The sequence below is a fragment of the Suricata suricatta genome, chromosome 17 (assembly GCF_006229205.1).
Source record: "Suricata suricatta isolate VVHF042 chromosome 17, meerkat_22Aug2017_6uvM2_HiC, whole genome shotgun sequence".
Classification (NCBI taxonomy): Eukaryota; Metazoa; Chordata; class Mammalia; order Carnivora; family Herpestidae; genus Suricata; species Suricata suricatta.
In genome coordinates, this window is record NC_043716.1 from 56,349,633 (window position 1) to 56,366,004 (window position 16,372).

At 67.9% G+C, this 16,372-nt stretch overlaps 1 protein-coding gene across 1 annotated transcript in view; it reads right to left on the reverse strand.

Annotated features, from left to right (window-relative positions):
- BAHCC1 (BAH domain and coiled-coil containing 1) overlaps nt 1–16,372 on the reverse strand; it is a 35,886-nt gene that overhangs the window by 5,073 nt on the left and 14,441 nt on the right. The window contains 23 exon segments of the mRNA XM_029927113.1: nt 1–2; nt 5–136; nt 260–436; nt 531–650; nt 1,028–1,136; nt 1,267–1,342; nt 1,444–1,558; nt 1,692–1,881; nt 1,971–2,078; nt 2,648–2,949; nt 3,043–3,225; nt 3,932–4,199; nt 4,701–4,818; nt 6,741–6,869; nt 7,223–7,359; nt 7,466–7,665; nt 11,234–12,058; nt 13,058–13,385; nt 13,474–13,652; nt 13,861–14,007; nt 14,190–14,395; nt 14,626–14,791; nt 15,071–16,372. The exon segment at nt 1–2 is cut by the window's left edge and continues 993 nt beyond it; the exon segment at nt 15,071–16,372 is cut by the window's right edge and continues 14 nt beyond it. Of these exon segments, the coding sequence (XP_029782973.1) occupies nt 1–2; nt 5–136; nt 260–436; nt 531–650; nt 1,028–1,136; nt 1,267–1,342; nt 1,444–1,558; nt 1,692–1,881; nt 1,971–2,078; nt 2,648–2,949; nt 3,043–3,225; nt 3,932–4,199; nt 4,701–4,818; nt 6,741–6,869; nt 7,223–7,359; nt 7,466–7,665; nt 11,234–12,058; nt 13,058–13,385; nt 13,474–13,652; nt 13,861–14,007; nt 14,190–14,395; nt 14,626–14,791; nt 15,071–16,372 (5,519 nt within the window).

Consider the following 16,372-nt stretch of genomic DNA (forward strand, 5'->3'; position numbering starts at 1 on the left):
CTGCCCGCGGCCGCCGCCTTCCGCTTCGTCTGCGCCACCGCCGACCAGCTCAGCAGCGGGCTGCCCCTGCGGCCCAGGAAGTGGTCCGAGGCCCCGGCGGGGGGCTTGGCGCCCGGGCTCAGGAGCTCCGCTTTGCCTGCGGGGAGGCCAGGTATGGTCAGGGGCACCCCCCCATCCCGCTCCACCCTCCCCCGCCCTGCGGCCCCCCATACCCCCGAGGGGACCCCCGCACCAGGGTTCTCAGTGGTCCCACGAGTACCGGCTTTGTCTTTGCTGATGGATTTCTTCCCCGGGGTCTTGGAGGCTTCAGGGCCTTCGTGGGCCTTGGGGGACAGGCTGGGGGTGGTGGCCTCACTGGGGGGAGGGGCCTCGAAGGAGGCTTTCTTGGTCCTCCGGCAGCTGCTGGACACCAGCAGGGCGGGCGAGGGCTCGGTGCCTGTAGGGTGGACGCGTGGCCTCAGCGCTGTGCCCTGGGGGCTGGCTCCACGGGGAGGTGTCCCACCCTGGCGGCCCCGCCCCCCCACGCTCACACTGGATTTTGAAGTCCGGAGGTAACAGCCTGATGTTGGAGACGGCGATGTGGCCGGTGTCCCCGTCATCAAACTCCACAACCACGGAGTCCACGTCCCCCTCTTCGTCACTGCAGGCACCTGGGGACGAGGCCCCCGTCAGGGCCCTCACGGCTCTGCCTGGCGGCCAGGTGGCCTGCACAGGGCAGGATGGGCTCCTGGCGCCTGATAAACAGCACGGGGACAATTCTGCCCCCGTCATATTCAACCTCGGGGCTGCCACCACAGCTGCCAGGAGACAGATGGCCCCCTGGCCGCCTCCTGCAGCTTGGCCTGGGCAGCATAAGCACCGCCGCCCATCACCCCCACCTGGGGCATACACGCATTGACTCAGGACCTCCCCCAGCCTCCTGCTGCTGGCTCACCCACCGGTCAGACCCTGGGGGCTCCACATCCCCCGCCTGGAGAGAGGGGTGCTGGCTGCCTCATGGGGAACTTTCAGGGCGGGGGGTACTTACCTCGGACGACGTTGCCCGGATACAGGCAACGGGACTTCTGGCTCCAGTAGGCACAGACCCTCGTGCCCGGTGGGAGGTAGCGGCTAGACTGTGGCCGGACATCCAACACCTGCAGGACCGGGCAGGCGGCGGTCGGTGGGGCGTGAGTGGGCAGGTGGGGCCGCGGGGGCCCAGGAGGGACGGGTGCAGCCAGGCCCACCTCCCCGGGGCGGCGGGGCGAATGGGGGCCGTCCCCTCACCGCCTCCTGCAGCAGCTGCTCCAGTGAGTAGATCCTCTGCCGGTTGCCTCTCTCGCCTTCGATGACGATGCTGTAGCTGTGGGACGCGGGGGGCAGGAGTGTGAGAGGGGCCTGGGGTCCGGGCCGTCCACCCCCGGCCCAGGCCCGCTGCCCTCCCTGCCCACGCCGGGGCCTCACATGTCGGGGGGCTGCAGGGTCCTGACGCTGCCCGCATACAGCAGACTGTCCTCCTTGGGGACGAGCACGGGCAGCCCGTCCTGCAGGTGTTCCTTGTGGATGGTGCAGGAGCGCGCTGAGGGGACAGGGTGTCAGCGCAGGCCCCGCCCCCGCCCGCCCCCCGCCTCCCGGGCGCCTCCCTGTGGATGGTGCAGGAGCGCGCCCAGGGGGCGGGGTGTCAGCGCAGGCCCCGCCCTCTGGCCACTCACCCAGGGCGGCGCTCTGCTCTGCGCTCAGAGGACCGCTGGCCCCTGCCGGCTCTTCCTCTGCTTCCTCCTCCTCTTCCTCCTCCTCCTCCTCTTCCTCCTCCTCCTCCTCAAAGCTGCCGTTGTCGTCAAACGCAAAGTCGTCCTCCACAGCAAAGCTCTCCAGCAGCCGACTCACTGCCCGGCCTTTGCCCTGGGGAGCCAGAGGGGTCAACTCCTTCTGGAGGTGGGGATGGGAGAGGTCTGCACCCTGGCTGAGCGCCTGGGGGATGGGGAAGCTACCTGCTTGCCGACAGCCTTGCTTTTCACCTTGCCCACCTTCCTGCCCTTCCCCAGGATGGCCTTGGCGTTGCGTGGCGACAGGGCAATGGACAGGGCCCCGTTCTTCCGCTGTTGGGGCGGGAGGAAAGGAACCGAGGTGAGGGGGGGCCCCAGCCTCCCTGCTCACAGCCAGCCCCGGGCGTGGTGCAGGCTGACCCTGAGCATGACCCTGAGTGGGAGTTCAGGGGTGTGGTGCCTGCTCACCCCAGGGCAGGCCACAGTGAGCAGGGAAGGAGAATGCGATGGAGGCTCCTTTTGCATCTGGCACCCACCTGGGGAGCCCCAGACCACCAGGATGGCCAGTAGCTGGGGTGCCTGGTAGCAGGGGGTCTAGCAGCAGGGGTTCCCTGGAGCCAGGATGCCTGGGTGCCCAAGAGCCAGGGTGCCTGGCAGCAGGGGTGCCCCGGAGCCAGGATGCCTGGGTGCCCAGGAGCCAGGGTGCCTGGCAGCAGGGGTGCCCCAGAGCCAGGATGCCTGGGTGCCCAGGAGCCAGGGTGCCTGGCAGCAGGGGTGCCCCGGAGCCAGGATGCCTGGGTGCCCAGGAGCCAGGGTGCCTGGCAGCAGGGGTGCCCCGGAGCCAGGATGCCTGGGTGCCCAGGAGCCAGGATGCCTGGCAGCAGGGGTGCCTGCAGACTCACCCGCAGCCCCGGCTGGAGGATTGTGCTCTTCCGTGTGGCTCTTTTGAGGCGCTCGCTGGCCAGCTTGCTGCCCTCCTCTCGGCAGGGGAAAGTGCGGGCGGGGCTGAAGAGGGCATCCCTGCTAGAGGTGGTCCCCGGCTCTGCCCGAAGGCCACCTTTGGCCTTGCCCTTGGCTTTCTTTTTGCCTGGTGCGCCTGGGGGTCTGCGCCCTGGGGCCCGTTCCAGCTTGGTGCCCACCTTGGCCTTCACTGTTCGCCTCTTGACTTTGACCTCACTTTCTGGGCTGGACAGGCGGCAGGCCCCTGTGCGGGGAGAGGGCAGCCGTCACAGGGGTCCCAGATGCTGGGCCCGCCAGCCACCAGGCTGCCCCCAGCCCGCCCTGGCTTCCTCGTTACCTAGTAAGCCCTGCCTCTCCTTCTTCTTCTTGGCCTTCTGGTTGGCTTCCATCTTGACCACGGAAGAGGGTGAGGGCCCCAGCACGGCCACACTGGCTACCCCATGTAGCGCCAGCCCGGGCTCCTTGGGGGGTGCCTCTGTCCCCAAGAAATCTATGCCGTTCTCGCTGTCATAGCCATTGCCTGGGGAAGGCAGGGACCCACATGACTTGGTGTGACATCCACACCATTTTGGGCTGGGGATCTCTTCATCTTCGTGCACGTGGATAGGCTGGGGGGCTGCGGTGGGGGGCGCGGGTGCCCTAGCCTGATGCCCGGCAGGCATCTGGGCCAGCGTCCAGGTGAGGGTGTTTGGACGAGGCTGGGTTAGGGCAGGAGCCCCCCTCTGACCGTCCTTTCCCTGTTTCTCCTTTCCTCTCTCATGCCCTGGGCCGTGGTGCACCAGCCTTGCGGGCCTGGGGATCCCCCTGCCCCCCGCAGCCAGGCCCCTACTGCCCTCCGGCTTCCTGCTTCTGCTTCCCCTCCCTTTGTTCTCTCTCAGGCTCCAGCTTGGTGCGGGTGGGGCCAGGCCTGGTCGGGAGGAAGCGGCTCGTTTTCCGGCTCTGTCGCTGGCCCTGTGTGCTCGCTGGGGGCCCGATAACCCCGCCGGGTCAGCCCGCAGGAAGCGCGGCAGCCGGCACAGGGGCTATTTTTAGTCCTCTTTCCAGGATGTGTCCAGCGGCCTCGTCCCCCTCCCCCACCCCTCCCCAGGGAAGGCAAGGCTCAGCCCTGAGCAAGGGTCTCCTTCCTCGGCTGCCCCAGTGGGGAGGTTCTCCTGGGGTCCCCCACGTGCCACAAGCCGAGACCTGGGCCTGCGGTCCCGGCCGTGGCGCTCAGACTGACGACTTGCCTGCCTCGCGTGCCGCGGCCACCGCCGTCGGGGCTGGGAACTCGGGCGGCTCCCTGCTGGCACCACCCGCCCCGGGCACCTTGGTGCTCTTGGCTCTCGACAGCTTCTTCTGGATGCGGCCCCCTGGGGCGGCCTCCTTCCGCCTGAAGGGGCTGAGGCCAGCAGGCAGCCCCTTGCTCTTGACCTTCGGCTTCAGCTGGGCCACCTTGTGGGCCATGGCGGACGCCAGCTCGCCCTGACCGCTACTTCTCTTGCACCGGACCTTTTCCTGTGAACGGGAAGGGGGTGGCTGCGCTCAGCCCCGTGGCCTGCAGCCTGCCCTCTGCTAGCGTCGGCTCAGAGGTGGCGCTTCCTCAGCGCTTGTCCTCTGAAGGGGCCAAGGGGGCACAGGGCTCGGCCGCTAGAGCCTGCTGCCCTTGTGCCTGTCCCATACTCCAGGTCCCAGTACCTCCCAGATTGGGACGGACGTGAGGGCCCAGCTGTCTATTCTGGGAGGGATGGGCAAGGTGACAACATGCTCAAGTCGGGGACAGCTGCCTCCAGGCCACCCACCGCACACCGGGTGCCCGTGACAGAGAACACGGTGGGTTCACCGCTAAGGAGTCTGTGACCTGTAACACCGCACACTTTCTTTCTGCTGGAGTGAGCAGAGGTGGGGGGAGGCCGGGGACACGGGTCATCGCCAGCCCCCAGTTGCACCTGCAGGCTCAGGGCCGGGCTCTGCCGGGAGGTCCCCGAGGCCGGCCGCGCCCCGGAGCCCGGTGCTTACCGCAGGGGCCGGCTGCAGGCCCACATAGACGCCGGTCTCCAGGCGGCTTTGCTTCTTAGCAGGCTCGTCGCCACCCCGCAGCTCAGCACACAGCAGACTCAGGCTTGACCGCACTGCCCTGGGGGCATGTGGGGGTGCGGTTGGGCAGGGGCCAGCTGCAGGGGTGCCCCCCCACCCCTCTCCTAGACAAGGCTGCACTCAAGCCCCAGGCTCCTCAACACACACAACGCTGCCAGGCGCCCCCCCCCCCCCCCCGAGCCGGTGCTGAGCGGGGCACCTGCTTCCCGCAGCCCTCTCGCTGGCCGGAGAGGGGCAGCCCACTCAGGAGCCAGGGCCAGCTGGGGCCTCTGTGGCCCAGCTGGGGCCTCAGTCTTTACACCTGGGAAATGGGGCCAGGAACTATTCTAGCTCTCTGCAAGGGTGGGGGAGGCCCGTGCAGATCCTAGGCTGGCCCTCAGTGAGTGCCACAGCCAGCTGCCTCCAGTTTGGAGGGTGTTAGAGAGGCTCCTGAGAATGGGGTCCCGTCCCCCCTCTCTGCCACTGCCAGGAAGAGGACGGGACACACTGGCCAGAGAGACTCATGTCCAGGGTCTGCCTCCCAGCCTCCAAGGACCCTGACTGCTAGGCTCGGACCCCCGTTCTTAATTCCAGGTCTTGAGGGAGGGGAACCTGAACCCCCTCACATCCCAGGTGTGGCCTGGGAGTCTACCGACACCAAGTCCCGGTTTCCCCACGTCCTGCAGGTGTGGGGCTGGGCCTGTCACCTGCCCCCTCCCCCCTCACACAGTGTTAATGAAAAGGAGTCACAGATGGAGGCTGAGGACCCTGGCTTTGTGGGGCCAGACATGGGCAGGAAGGGGCTGAGCAGTGAGGCTGCTTCTGCCCCTCCCCTAACCTTCCACTTCCTGCCTGGTCCCAGCTGTCTGTTAGGAACCACCTCAGGGCATGGCCCTGGAGGGGGGGTTCAGGAGGGAGCCCAATTCTTGAGGAGAGAGGGTCCTGAACTCAGTGTCCTTCCTTGTCTGGAGGCTGCTACCCTCCAGCCTGGGTTCTGGGCTTAGAGGAGGAAGTGGCTGCAGTTCAGTACCAGGACAGGTTTCCAGCCCGGGGCGAGGTGGTGGTGGTGGGGGGAGGGGGGTGCTTGGGGCCGGGCCGCCTCACCAGGACTCCCTCCCTGACTTGGCCACTGGCCAGATGGTGGCCTTGGTGGGCCCTACCTTGGCCAGAGGCCCCGATAGCATTGGCTGCTTCTCAAAGGGAGAGCCCGGGAGTCCCCTGGCTGGGGACACCTGGGCAGCGGGGGGAGGGACAGCTCCGGGAGACCCCCCAGCCATATGGCCTATCCCCGCCACCGCCCACAGGCGATGCGAACCCCCCTCCCTGTAACCTTCTCTGCATTTGCTAATGTTTTGTGACATAAAGCCCTGAGATTAATTTTTTGCCTCTGTCTTAATTGAAGGAACCATTTAGTGCCGATTTAACTATTATTACCAAATCATCAGGATTGATGCAGCGCGCACACACGCTCGCCAATCGCGTTTGGAGCAGCTCGTTGGATTTATGCAAATAGGTCTGCCGGGAGAGGCAATTTGTAGCCGAGAAGGACAATTATGCCCGGCCCGGGAGCGTGCCAACGAGTGCGCCGGGCGGGTAATGGATAATAACACCGTGCCGGCAGCGTGCGCAGCACCGCGGCGTGACCGACGGTGTTACACGGTGCAGAGAGAGAGGCTTTTCCGCTACGCCGCCTGGCACCCTCGGGGACTGGGCGCCGGCGGGGGCGATGCCACGGCCAGGTGTGTGGACCCGGTGTGGCCATGCTCCAGGCCCAGCGCAGGGCGGGGGGGGCGGTCTGCAGCCAGCTGGAGGCTGGCTACGGTTCTGGGAGGGACGTGCAGGTCCTCAGGGGGAGCTTGAGAAGGGGCCGGCAGCAGCGGGGGGGGGGGGGATGCAGAGAGGGGCTTCGAGGGCACCCTGGGCCCGCCCCGGCCCCGCCCCGCACAGCCCCAGCCTGGGGCACCCCACACACCCGGGACTTACTTGACTTTCTTGCCGTCGCCCCTGGGGAGCTGGCCCCCAGGGCGCAGGGCGGGCAGCAAGCTGGGGTACTTGCGCTTTCTCGGCCGGCCTGGCCCCCGCCTCGCGGGGCTGCGTGAGCTCTCCTCTCTCCTGCAGGCATGGGGTAGGGGTGCTCAGAGGCTTGTGCCCACCCTGGGCCCCTGCCGGAGGTCCAGCAGAGGGCACTGGCCCTGGAGGGCTGCAGGGGCAGGGCAGGCCCTCCCGAGACATGGGGAGCTGGGCCCTCAAATGGAGGGCTGGTTTCTCTGCTTGGCCCACCCTACCCATGGCCTCTGGGGGCCATCCGGGACCCCAGCCTCCAGCCCAGCTCAGCCTGGCATGTGTGGGGTCACTCCCTGACCCCGAGGCAGTGGTCCTGGGCCACGCTGTGCCAGCCAGGGCCATGCCATGTGCCTGGCCCCTGCTGCGGCCCGGCCCACCCGGCTGCCGGCCCCGGGCCGTACTCATGCTCGTGCCTGCGCTGCAGACGCGCCAGCTCCCGCTGCTTCTCCTTGTAGCGCCGCTGCAGCTCCGCCAGCTGCACGCGCATCTCCACTTCCTGCGTGTCCAGCCGGTCGATGGCGGCCTTCAGTGGGCATACCTGGTGGGGGGGGCGGGGCACAGGGGCCTGTGAGCCCGGCCAGCGGGGGTGCTCAGGGCTCCCCTTGGGCTGTATCGCAGGGGGCGGCCAGGGTCCCCCCACTCACAGGCTTGGTCTTGGGGGTCCAGGTGTCCTTCCGTTGCAGGATCTGCATGCGGGGGGTGAGTGTGGGAGCCCTGCAGGGGTCGGCAGCTGGAGGCTGGGCGGAGGCAGAGGCGCTGTCCCAGCCAGCGGCCTCCACCAGGGACCAGGCGGAGGCCAGGGTGGCCAGGCGCTGCAGGTCGAATGCCAGCGCGTCCTCTTCCTCTGCGGGGGGCACGAGAGTCAGTGTGCGTGCGGGGGGCGGGCACGTTCTGCCCCTCAAAGAGGCTCCGGTTGTCAGCCTGCGTCTCAGTACGGCCCAGACCCTCCAGGCTGCCCTGCTCCTCGGGACACGAGGACCAAGGACCAGGGTGAGGTGCTGGGCACCGCGAGACGGCACAGGGGCACCCCGAGCACCCTGCCTCAGCTCCGGGGAGGGGAGAAGTGCCCCTTGGCTGCCGTGGGCCAGGCCAGAGGGGACAGCACAGCCCCAGGGGGAGCGCCCGCACCGTCTCATAGAGGGTGGTGGCTTATCAGGCTTCAAACAGAAAGTGCTCGTGCGCTTCCTGCCGCTCCCAGACTCATGAAAAGTGGGGTGAGAGGGACGGCCCAGTGCAGGGTCAGAGCTGAGCCAGTGGAGGGCAGGGTCCACTCAGGGGTGAGGCCTGGAGCGGACAGACTCAGGACAGGGCAGGGTGGTGGCAAAGGTGGGGAGTCAGGCGTGCATGGGCAAGCTGGTCCCATGAGGAGCCCCCGCCAGGGAAGGGGAGCGGGCCAGCAGGAGCCCGGCGGGTTAGACAGGATGCTGGGGCTCAGACCATCAGTGGGCAGTTGTGATTTTCAGAACGTACAGTTCTGCCCTCCGAGGTGGCTGGGAGCAGTGCTACCCCAGTGGCAATGAGCACATCTAACACCCTGAACTTGGCTTCTAATTCCACCTCCCAGGAAAAGAACCAGGCTCTCCCTTTCTCCTCGGAGAAATATCTGTTTCCAGGGGCGGGGCGGTGGGTGGTGAGCCACAGGAGGTGCTCAGGAAGTCAGGGACGTGCGGGGGTGCACATGGGGCGGCTGCAGCGGCCGCATCGGAGACAACTCCATGGGGCCAATGACCTAGTGAGAGCGGCGGATTACAACCGGCCAGAGAGAGTAAGAATCCCCGAGACCCACTGACAGAACAGATGAATGCACGAACAGCATGCACGAACAGCATGCACCAAGAGGCAGGGAGAACTGGTCCCAAGCAGTGAAATACTCATTAACGGCAAAGGGGAGCCGTGTCACGCGGCCATCAGGGTGAGCCGGCCCCAGCGATGGGACAAAGCGGTAAGGCGGTGCCAGGAGCCGAGACCCCTGGACGGCAGCTCTGTGCTGAGGCCGAGGGAGGCTGTGTCCGGTGGTGCGGGAGTGGGAGGGAGGGGGAGGCCAAGGGGGTCTCTTCCCAGGGTGTGGGCTGCTCCCCCACCCGCAGCCAGGGCAGGGCTGTCTGGAAGCCCTAGTTCAGCGACAAGGTCCCCATGGTGTCCTGTCTGTTGTGGTTGCTGTGGTCACTGAGCAGCTCCTTTGCTCCCCTGCCCCAGCCCCCATCCGCAGGCTGAGCTGGTGCTGGTGCAATCTCCGTGCGTGAGCCTGGGGAGGGGGCGGTGGGTGTGGGGAGATGGGGAGGGGTGGGCGGGTCTCTAACTGCCGTCCCTAGAAGGGCCTGGGGCAAGACTACCCAGCCAAGCCGAAGCTCCGCAGACCCGGATTTCAGGCTCACTCAGGAAAAAAGAGGCATCCACACTCCGGGAGGGACAGGGCCTGGACTCCCCAAACATCCAGGGTAGAAGGAAGGCTCAGGTGGCTCTCCAAGGGTGGAGTTTCTGGGTGCCTCAGGGCTGGGCTCCTGCCTGCCGACCTCCCCGTCCGCGGCCAGACTTGCACAGGGTCTGACTATACCCCCTTCTTGCACCCCAGAGCTCAGCCTAGGGCCCAAGTCCCTGCATCTGGTACGGAGGTCTGAGGGCTGGTCCGTGCCCCCACCGAGGCCGCACCCCCCCCCCCCCCAGACTTGAGCCCAGGTGGGGGCAGGCCAAGAGTCGTGCAGCTGAGATGTGCCGGGTGGGGCTGAGGGGCTTGGAGCACCCGGGTCAGTGAGGGTGCCCACGAGCAAGCGGCCTGGGGTTTGAACCCCTGCCCCACCGCAGCTCGGCTGCGGACCTGCTCACCCCCTCACCCCCACTTCCCAGGGGCCTTCCACCAAATGCCGTGGCCGGCCTGGAGGGGGTCCGGGGGGTCCCTTCTGGGGAGGAAGGGACAGGAGGCTCTGCTGGCCCTCGGGACCCTGCTTCCTGGGACATGCTTCTCCCACTTTCTCCCTCTGTGAGTCTTGCTGCGGTCTCCTAATTCATTTCAGGCAAGGTGGTCACTGATCGTGGGAAACAGCTCTGGATCTGAGAGTCTGTGCAGACTGGCCCTTAACTGGGACAGAGGACAGGATGGGGCCTGGAGACTCTGGGAGCGGAGGGGGGGCCTGGGGGCTTCAAGAGGGGAGGGGGGCCTGGGGGCTCTGGGAGAGGAGTGGGGCGTGGAGGCCTGGCCGTGCGTCTCCCTCAGCCCACAGCACCCCCTAGGGACGGAGGCACCTGGCCTGGGCCGCAGCTGCACCGCCCACACGGGACTCACGTGGTCCCCACGTGAGCAGCCTTCAATGAATGGGCCTCGGCCCAGCAGGCGCTCACATGCACAGGCTGGGTGGCCGCACACACTGGGCCCCGGCATCCGCTCAGCACTCTCGTGCCAGCCGCGCTCACGTGGTGGGTCCCGGCAGCACAGGCCCCGCCCGCGGCTCCCCTGCTCAGCCTACAGCCCGGGGCTCTAGCTTAGGCCCTCCTAGGGGTCCAGCTGGGAGCCCACAAGGGGGTGCTCCCCGGCAAAGAGCCCTTGGCACAGCGGTGGGCCCGTCTAGGTGGACAGGAAGAGCGACACAGAGGCCTCTGGGGAAAGGAACTTTACGAGAACATTTGCTTTATCTCCAAATAGCACAAAAGGCGCCTGTGGCAGGCAGCAGAGAGCTCCGCGCATCAGGAAAACAAGTGGGCAAGCTGTGAGAACTTTGTTGGGCTCTGTCTATAAATACCAGCACTCACGATGCCTGGCCGCGCGTGCTCCCCCGTGAGGGTTTCCTCGGGGGCCTCATTAGGGCTACTGCTCTGGCAGGGAGGGGGGTCTCCCAGCAGAGCGCCAGGGAGCAGGGCCGGCCCGCGTGGGGTCCCCACGGGCTCTAGTCCAGGGCTCACCTTGGGGTGGCACCAGGTCCTATACCCACACCCTGGGGCCCCTCTGGGGGCCAGGAGCCCACAAGCATCTCAACCCACAGATCAGCCCGGGGGCAGACACGACGGGAACCCCAGCCCCCAGCCCTGGTGAAATTTTGGGGGACATGTGATCAGCCTTGGACCACTTCCCCTGGGCCTGGGAGGCCAGAGCCGATGTGGCCGAAGCGGAGCCCTGGAGACCTCAGGCCAGGAGCCACCCGGCGCGAGACGGCGGGAGGCTGGGGCTCGATGCCCACAAGCTTTCCTCTGCTTTCCTGGCTGCAAGGCCCCAGTTTAGCCACCTCACCCCCCGAGGGTCTTGGCGTCCTTATATGCGACCAGGGGACAGCATTTTGGGACAACTGTGAGTCCCCCACAGGGCGCAGCAAGGGGGGGTTGCTGACCCAAACACTGTGCTTCTGAAACCAGGGTCAGGGTGCAGTCCCGGCGCCCAGAGTGCAGCTTCAGGGGCCCCGGAGTGTTCACGGGGCGGTGCTTACCTCGCAGGCCGGGCCCCCTCCTCTGCTGCTGCATCTCCAGGTCGGCCAGCTCACTGAGTAGGGTAATTCCGTGAATCCCTGAGCTACAGGGCGAGGGGGCGGTTCGAGGGGGCCCAGGGGCGGCAGCAAGCTCTGGGTCCAGCGGGCTGATCCCTGGCAGGTCCCCCAGGTCGATGGTGGCTGCCACCAGGGCATCCAGGCCCCGGAGTGCCCTGGGCAGGGGGCTGTTCTTGGAAGCTGGTGCCTGGCCCTCCTCCTCCAGTTCGTCCTCCAGATACTCAGCCCCCGGCTCCAGCTTCGCTTCCCTGGGGGCCTGCTGATTGCCCGGCCCGGCCTCACTGAGGGCACCGGGGCTTCCCGGCGGCTGCGGGGCCGGGGCGCTGGCCCCTGATGAGGGCCCTGGCCCCATCTCCGCACCCCGCTCCACCTCGGCCCCCTCCTCTGCAGCCCCTCCCTGAGTAGAATGAGCCTGGCTGATGGCCGCGGGGCCCCCTCCCTCGAGGAGGGCCCCACCACGCAGTTCTCGATGCCCCTCCAGTGGGCTGAGGTCTGCCGCCTTCCCCAGGGGTCCCTGCTCGGCAGGGTGGGGGGTGGTGGCAAGGTCCTGGGTGGCCTCCCTGGCCCCCGAGGGCAACCCCGGCTCCTGTGGGCCGTGGGGGCTTCGGGGGGGCAGCTCCCCGGGTAGTAACGTCCTCGCTGGCTCAGGCTGGACCCTGGGGGCTGCAGTTTGCATAGTTTTGGGGTCCGAGAGGTCAGGAGAGTGCACGCTGGGGGACAGGGAGAAGCCCGAGCTGGCCACAGGGCGCGTGCATCCGGGAGGCAGGTCTGTGAAAGAGGGGGTGTCATAGGTGAGGGCAGCTGGGGGCGCGGGGGGGCCTGCCACAGATTCGGGGAGGGTCGCCCCCAGTCTCCCACTCCCAGCTGCGAGGGAGGTCCCAGCCTGCCCTCTGCCTTGGAAACAGGGCATGGGGAGCATGTTACACTGAGAGGAGCACTGGAGGGCGGGCGAGGAGGTCCCCGGAGCCAGGCCCCCAGGCCCCAGCCCAGGACACCCGCTCCGTCCAGACGCCTGTGACCCTCTCAGCTCCTGCCGCCCCAAGGGTCCACAGGGGTCTGCAGGGGCCCTCAGGGGCACAGCATGGTGTGGCTAACCAGAAGGGGGGCGGTTTAAAACAAGAAACTTGAACCACAGCTTTCCCAGAACCAGAATGAGCCGGCAGCCTGTCAAAGGCATGCCCCATTAGCGCATGAAAAAAACCCAAAACAACGAGGAGAGAAAAAACTAGCAACCACCCCCCAAAACCCTAACCCCCCCCCCGCAACAGAAACACAACCTCTGTCGGCTCAGTCTCCTTATCGTGGGATCGGGGCGGGTTTTCCATTCGCCACTCCGGTTTGCCGCGCAAATGCAGGGCCTTGCTCAGGGAGAGCAAGAGCCAAGGGTGGGGGGCGACAGGTGGGTGGGGCGCCGCAGGGGCCCAAACGGCCCAGGAGGAGCTCCCTCGCCCCCGCAGCTGTGCCCAGGCCCTGCCACTGTCCCCAGCGGGCCAGGTACTTTGTTGTTCGTCGCCCCCACAGCTGGTCAGCTGCACCCAGCCCTCGTCCTGCCCCATCTGCCAGGAGCTGGGGAGGCCCTGGTGGGGCCCCTCAGTGCTCACCACGTGGGTCATCCGGGATTTTGGATGGGGAAGGACAAGCAATAACTTTCTGGGCCCTCCCAGGGGCCTTTGCAGGTACCAAACTAGGCAGCCCCCTCCATTCAGCTCTGCCCACCCAGAAGTGGAGAAAGGCCCCTGAGTGGAAGGGGGCGCTGCCCACTCTCACCTGGTTCCAACGTGCTCAGGTTGGCTCCCGACGGCCGGGCCTCCCCACTCTTGTCCTCGGAGCCGGGCAGCTTGGAGCCGGGCCCGGGGCTGCCCGAGGGGCGGACGGATAAAGTGCACGAGGCGCCGGGACGCGGTGGCGGTGTGGGGCAGCCAGCGGGGGGCTTCGGGGTGGGCGAGTGGCAGCAAGGGGACAGCTTGGCAGGGCCTGTAGTGGCAGGTGAGGGGGTGGCCTTGGCTGTGGGGGTTAAGGCAACTGGCTTGTGGGTGGGCTTCAGGGTCTTCTCCTGGGCGGGCTCCTCCTGCTCCAGGTGGTCCTCGGGCTTTCGCTGTTAGGGGGCGGGAAAGGCTCAGCCGGCTGGACTCCCGGCTCAGGGCATCTCGGGGTCCCAGCTGGGGGTGGCCTGGGGCGGGTACCTGGGTGGGCGCTGCCCGCTGCTGCTGCTGCTGCTGCTGCTGCAGGGCATAGAGCTCTTGCTGGCGCAGGAGCTGGGACCTTGAGTACACAGGGAGCTGGCCGGGGTGCTGCACGTGGGAGGTGGGGCCCCGGCCCCCATACATGGGGGGCCACAGTGAGGCCTGGTCCATGACATCAGCTGTGGGGAGGGCCAGATGAGCCCTCAGGCAGACGGGGCCAGGACCGGTGCAGGGCCTGGTCCCCAGCCTCCAGAGCCGGCCCCGCCCCTACCCTTCCTTTACCTCCAGGGCCCCGCCCCACTGCCCCACCGCCACGTGGCCTGCTCCCTTCTTCAGACCCACTTCCGACAACCCCCCCATGAAACAGCCTGCCCGGGAGCCTCTTACCAAGCGCGTGGGGGGCTGTGTGGGGTGTGGGCTCCGAGGGCAGGATGACGAGCTGTGCAGGGCTGTCCTGGGAGAGGGGGAAGACGGAGGGCACAGAGGCGGCGAAGCCGGGGGGCAGGTTCTGGTGCAGGGCGGGGTGCCCGAGGCCTGGGGAGCCACGGCCCGGTCATCAGCGCGTGTGCAGCCCTGGGCCCTGCTGCTCTCCGGCCTCCCACAGCAGGCTGAGCCCCAGCCCAGCCCCAGCCGCCCAGCCCCGGGAGGATGCGTGCCCTGCCCCAGGCGTCCTGACTGGACCCCACCCCCCACCCCGCTGCCTGGGGAGCACTGACCGTAGGAATGTCCCCCCATCCACAAGGAGGGGCTGCGGGTGCGGGGCAGCCACGGGGGGTGGGCGGGGTGGGGGTGGGCGGCCGGGTCCCCGCCCAGCTGGCCGCTCGGCAGGGAGGAGCCGCTGGCGATCATGAGGTGAGGGGCCAGGTCTCCGGGGCAGCCGCCCGGCGGGTGGATCCGGGAGAACTCCAGGCGGTCCTTGTCCCTGTGCGCAGGGTGGAGGGGGCTCAGCACCACCGCCTGGCCACCCACCACCGCTTCTACCCCATCCTGTGGACGTCCGCCTGGCAGGGCCCCGACAGTGGAGGGAAAAGTTCGGAGGGCTCCCCTAGACATGGGCAGAAACCCCAACAAAAGCCGGGGTGGGGGGTGCGCAGCCCTGCCACGAAGCCTGACCTCCCCCCTGCCCCCCAAAGGCCAAACTCCTGTTCTTACTGGAGCAGGAGCTCCCGGCCGGCGAGCCCCAGACGGTCCTCGGCCAGGCGCGCCCTCTCCTCCTCTGCCTCCAGGTCCAGGGCGTGGGTGGGGCGGGGCGCACCGCCTGCTGCGCGGGTCGGACAGGGCAGAGGCACGGGTGTTGCGGTGGCCAGGGAGCCAGAGGCTAAAGCAAGCAGGGAACCCACTTTGAGCCAAGGGGACCGATAAACCGAGGGAGGGTCTCCCGCCGTGGGGGCCTCGGGGGTTCTGCCGAAGGCAGGTGTGGGGAACTGGTGGGTTCGAGGGATGGGGGCGGCCCTGTCAGCCCTGCGAGGGACAGGGCTGCAGACGTGGGGAGGGGACGGCGGCGAGTCCAGGGCTCGCCCCTTGTGAGCTCCAGATGGGCAAACGAGGGCAGGTCGGCCACACTCCCTGTCGCCCACCCCACCGCGCAGGGGCCTACCTTTGAAGGCAGGGGCTGCCCGGCCCTGCCGCCCGGTGTTGGCGCCATAGGCTGTCTCAGGCCGGCTCACCGTGTCCTTCTGCCGGGACAAGGCCACCGCGATGCCCACGGGAGGCTGCCTCACTTCCGAGTCACTGTGTGGGGTGTCGTGTTCCCGGCTTCGGGCACAGTCGGGCCTCTCTGCCTCGCCCGGGGCCTGGGCCGGGCCTTTGGAGGCCGGGAACTTCACATCCTGCTGGGCGCAGCTGGCCTTGAGGCCGCCCAGGCCCACGAAGGGCGCCTTCTGGCCGACGACCAGCGCTTGGTTGCTGTACTTGAGCAGGTTCTTCATGGCCGAGACCTCGTCGGGCGGGGCAGGCAGATCCTGGGGCAGGAGGGCAGCCTGCTGCAGGCTGCCGCTGAAGGGGTCCAGGTACGTGCTGCCCTTGTGCTCCTCGCCAATGGCCATGGCAGCGCCCTGGCCCGACTGGATGCTCCACGGGGGCAGGTGGGGCCCGCCATAGCCCAGAGATGCCAGCTCCAAGGACTTGCGCTTGGCTTCAGCCCCGCTGCCCCCCGGCTCCACCTCAGGGGTCACCAAGTGCTGCTGATGCCGGATCCGGGCCACCTTCTGGGCCCCAGGGGGACCCGAGGGGGCCTCCTTGCTGGCCGTCTTATCTAAAGTGCAGCAGGCCTGGGTGACCTTCCCACCCAGCGGGTCCTGGTGACCTGGCCGAGCACAGTCCTGTGAGTGGGCAGGCAGCTCAAAGTAGCCGCTTTTGTCCAGACCACCTTTGGGGAGCCCGGAGAAGGGGGTCTCGGGGCCTGTGCTGTTGAGATACTCCAGGCCCTTTAGCCGGGGGGTGAGAGCTGTCTCAAAGCCCCCAGGCCGTCGCTCAGCCTTGCCCTCGGCTTTCAGGTGGGCATAGGAGACCCCATAGGGCACAGCGTGTTCCGGGGCCAAGGCCCCATCAAGGTGCCGGTCTTTGCCCTCACCTGCCACTGCACAGGCCTCAGCTGCTTGGAAGGGGCGGCTCTTGTCGGCCAGGTGTCCCACGGAAGGCACGAAGGTGGGCCCGCTGGCCTTCAGGTCCCGGGGGACTTTGTCCTGCAGCGGGCACAGCCCGTCGGGGCCTGCGTGCAGCTGCAGGCAGGGGAAGGAGCCGGCGGCTGTGCTGAGGGGCGGGGGCGGCCCGGCGGGCAGGCCCGACGGCACCGTGTAGGCCACGGCGTGGTGCAGCATCTGCCGCCTCTCCAGGCACTCGCTGAAGGCCGGCCCGGGCTCCGCGGGGCCTGCCGCCTCCTTGGCGCAGCGCCCGGAGG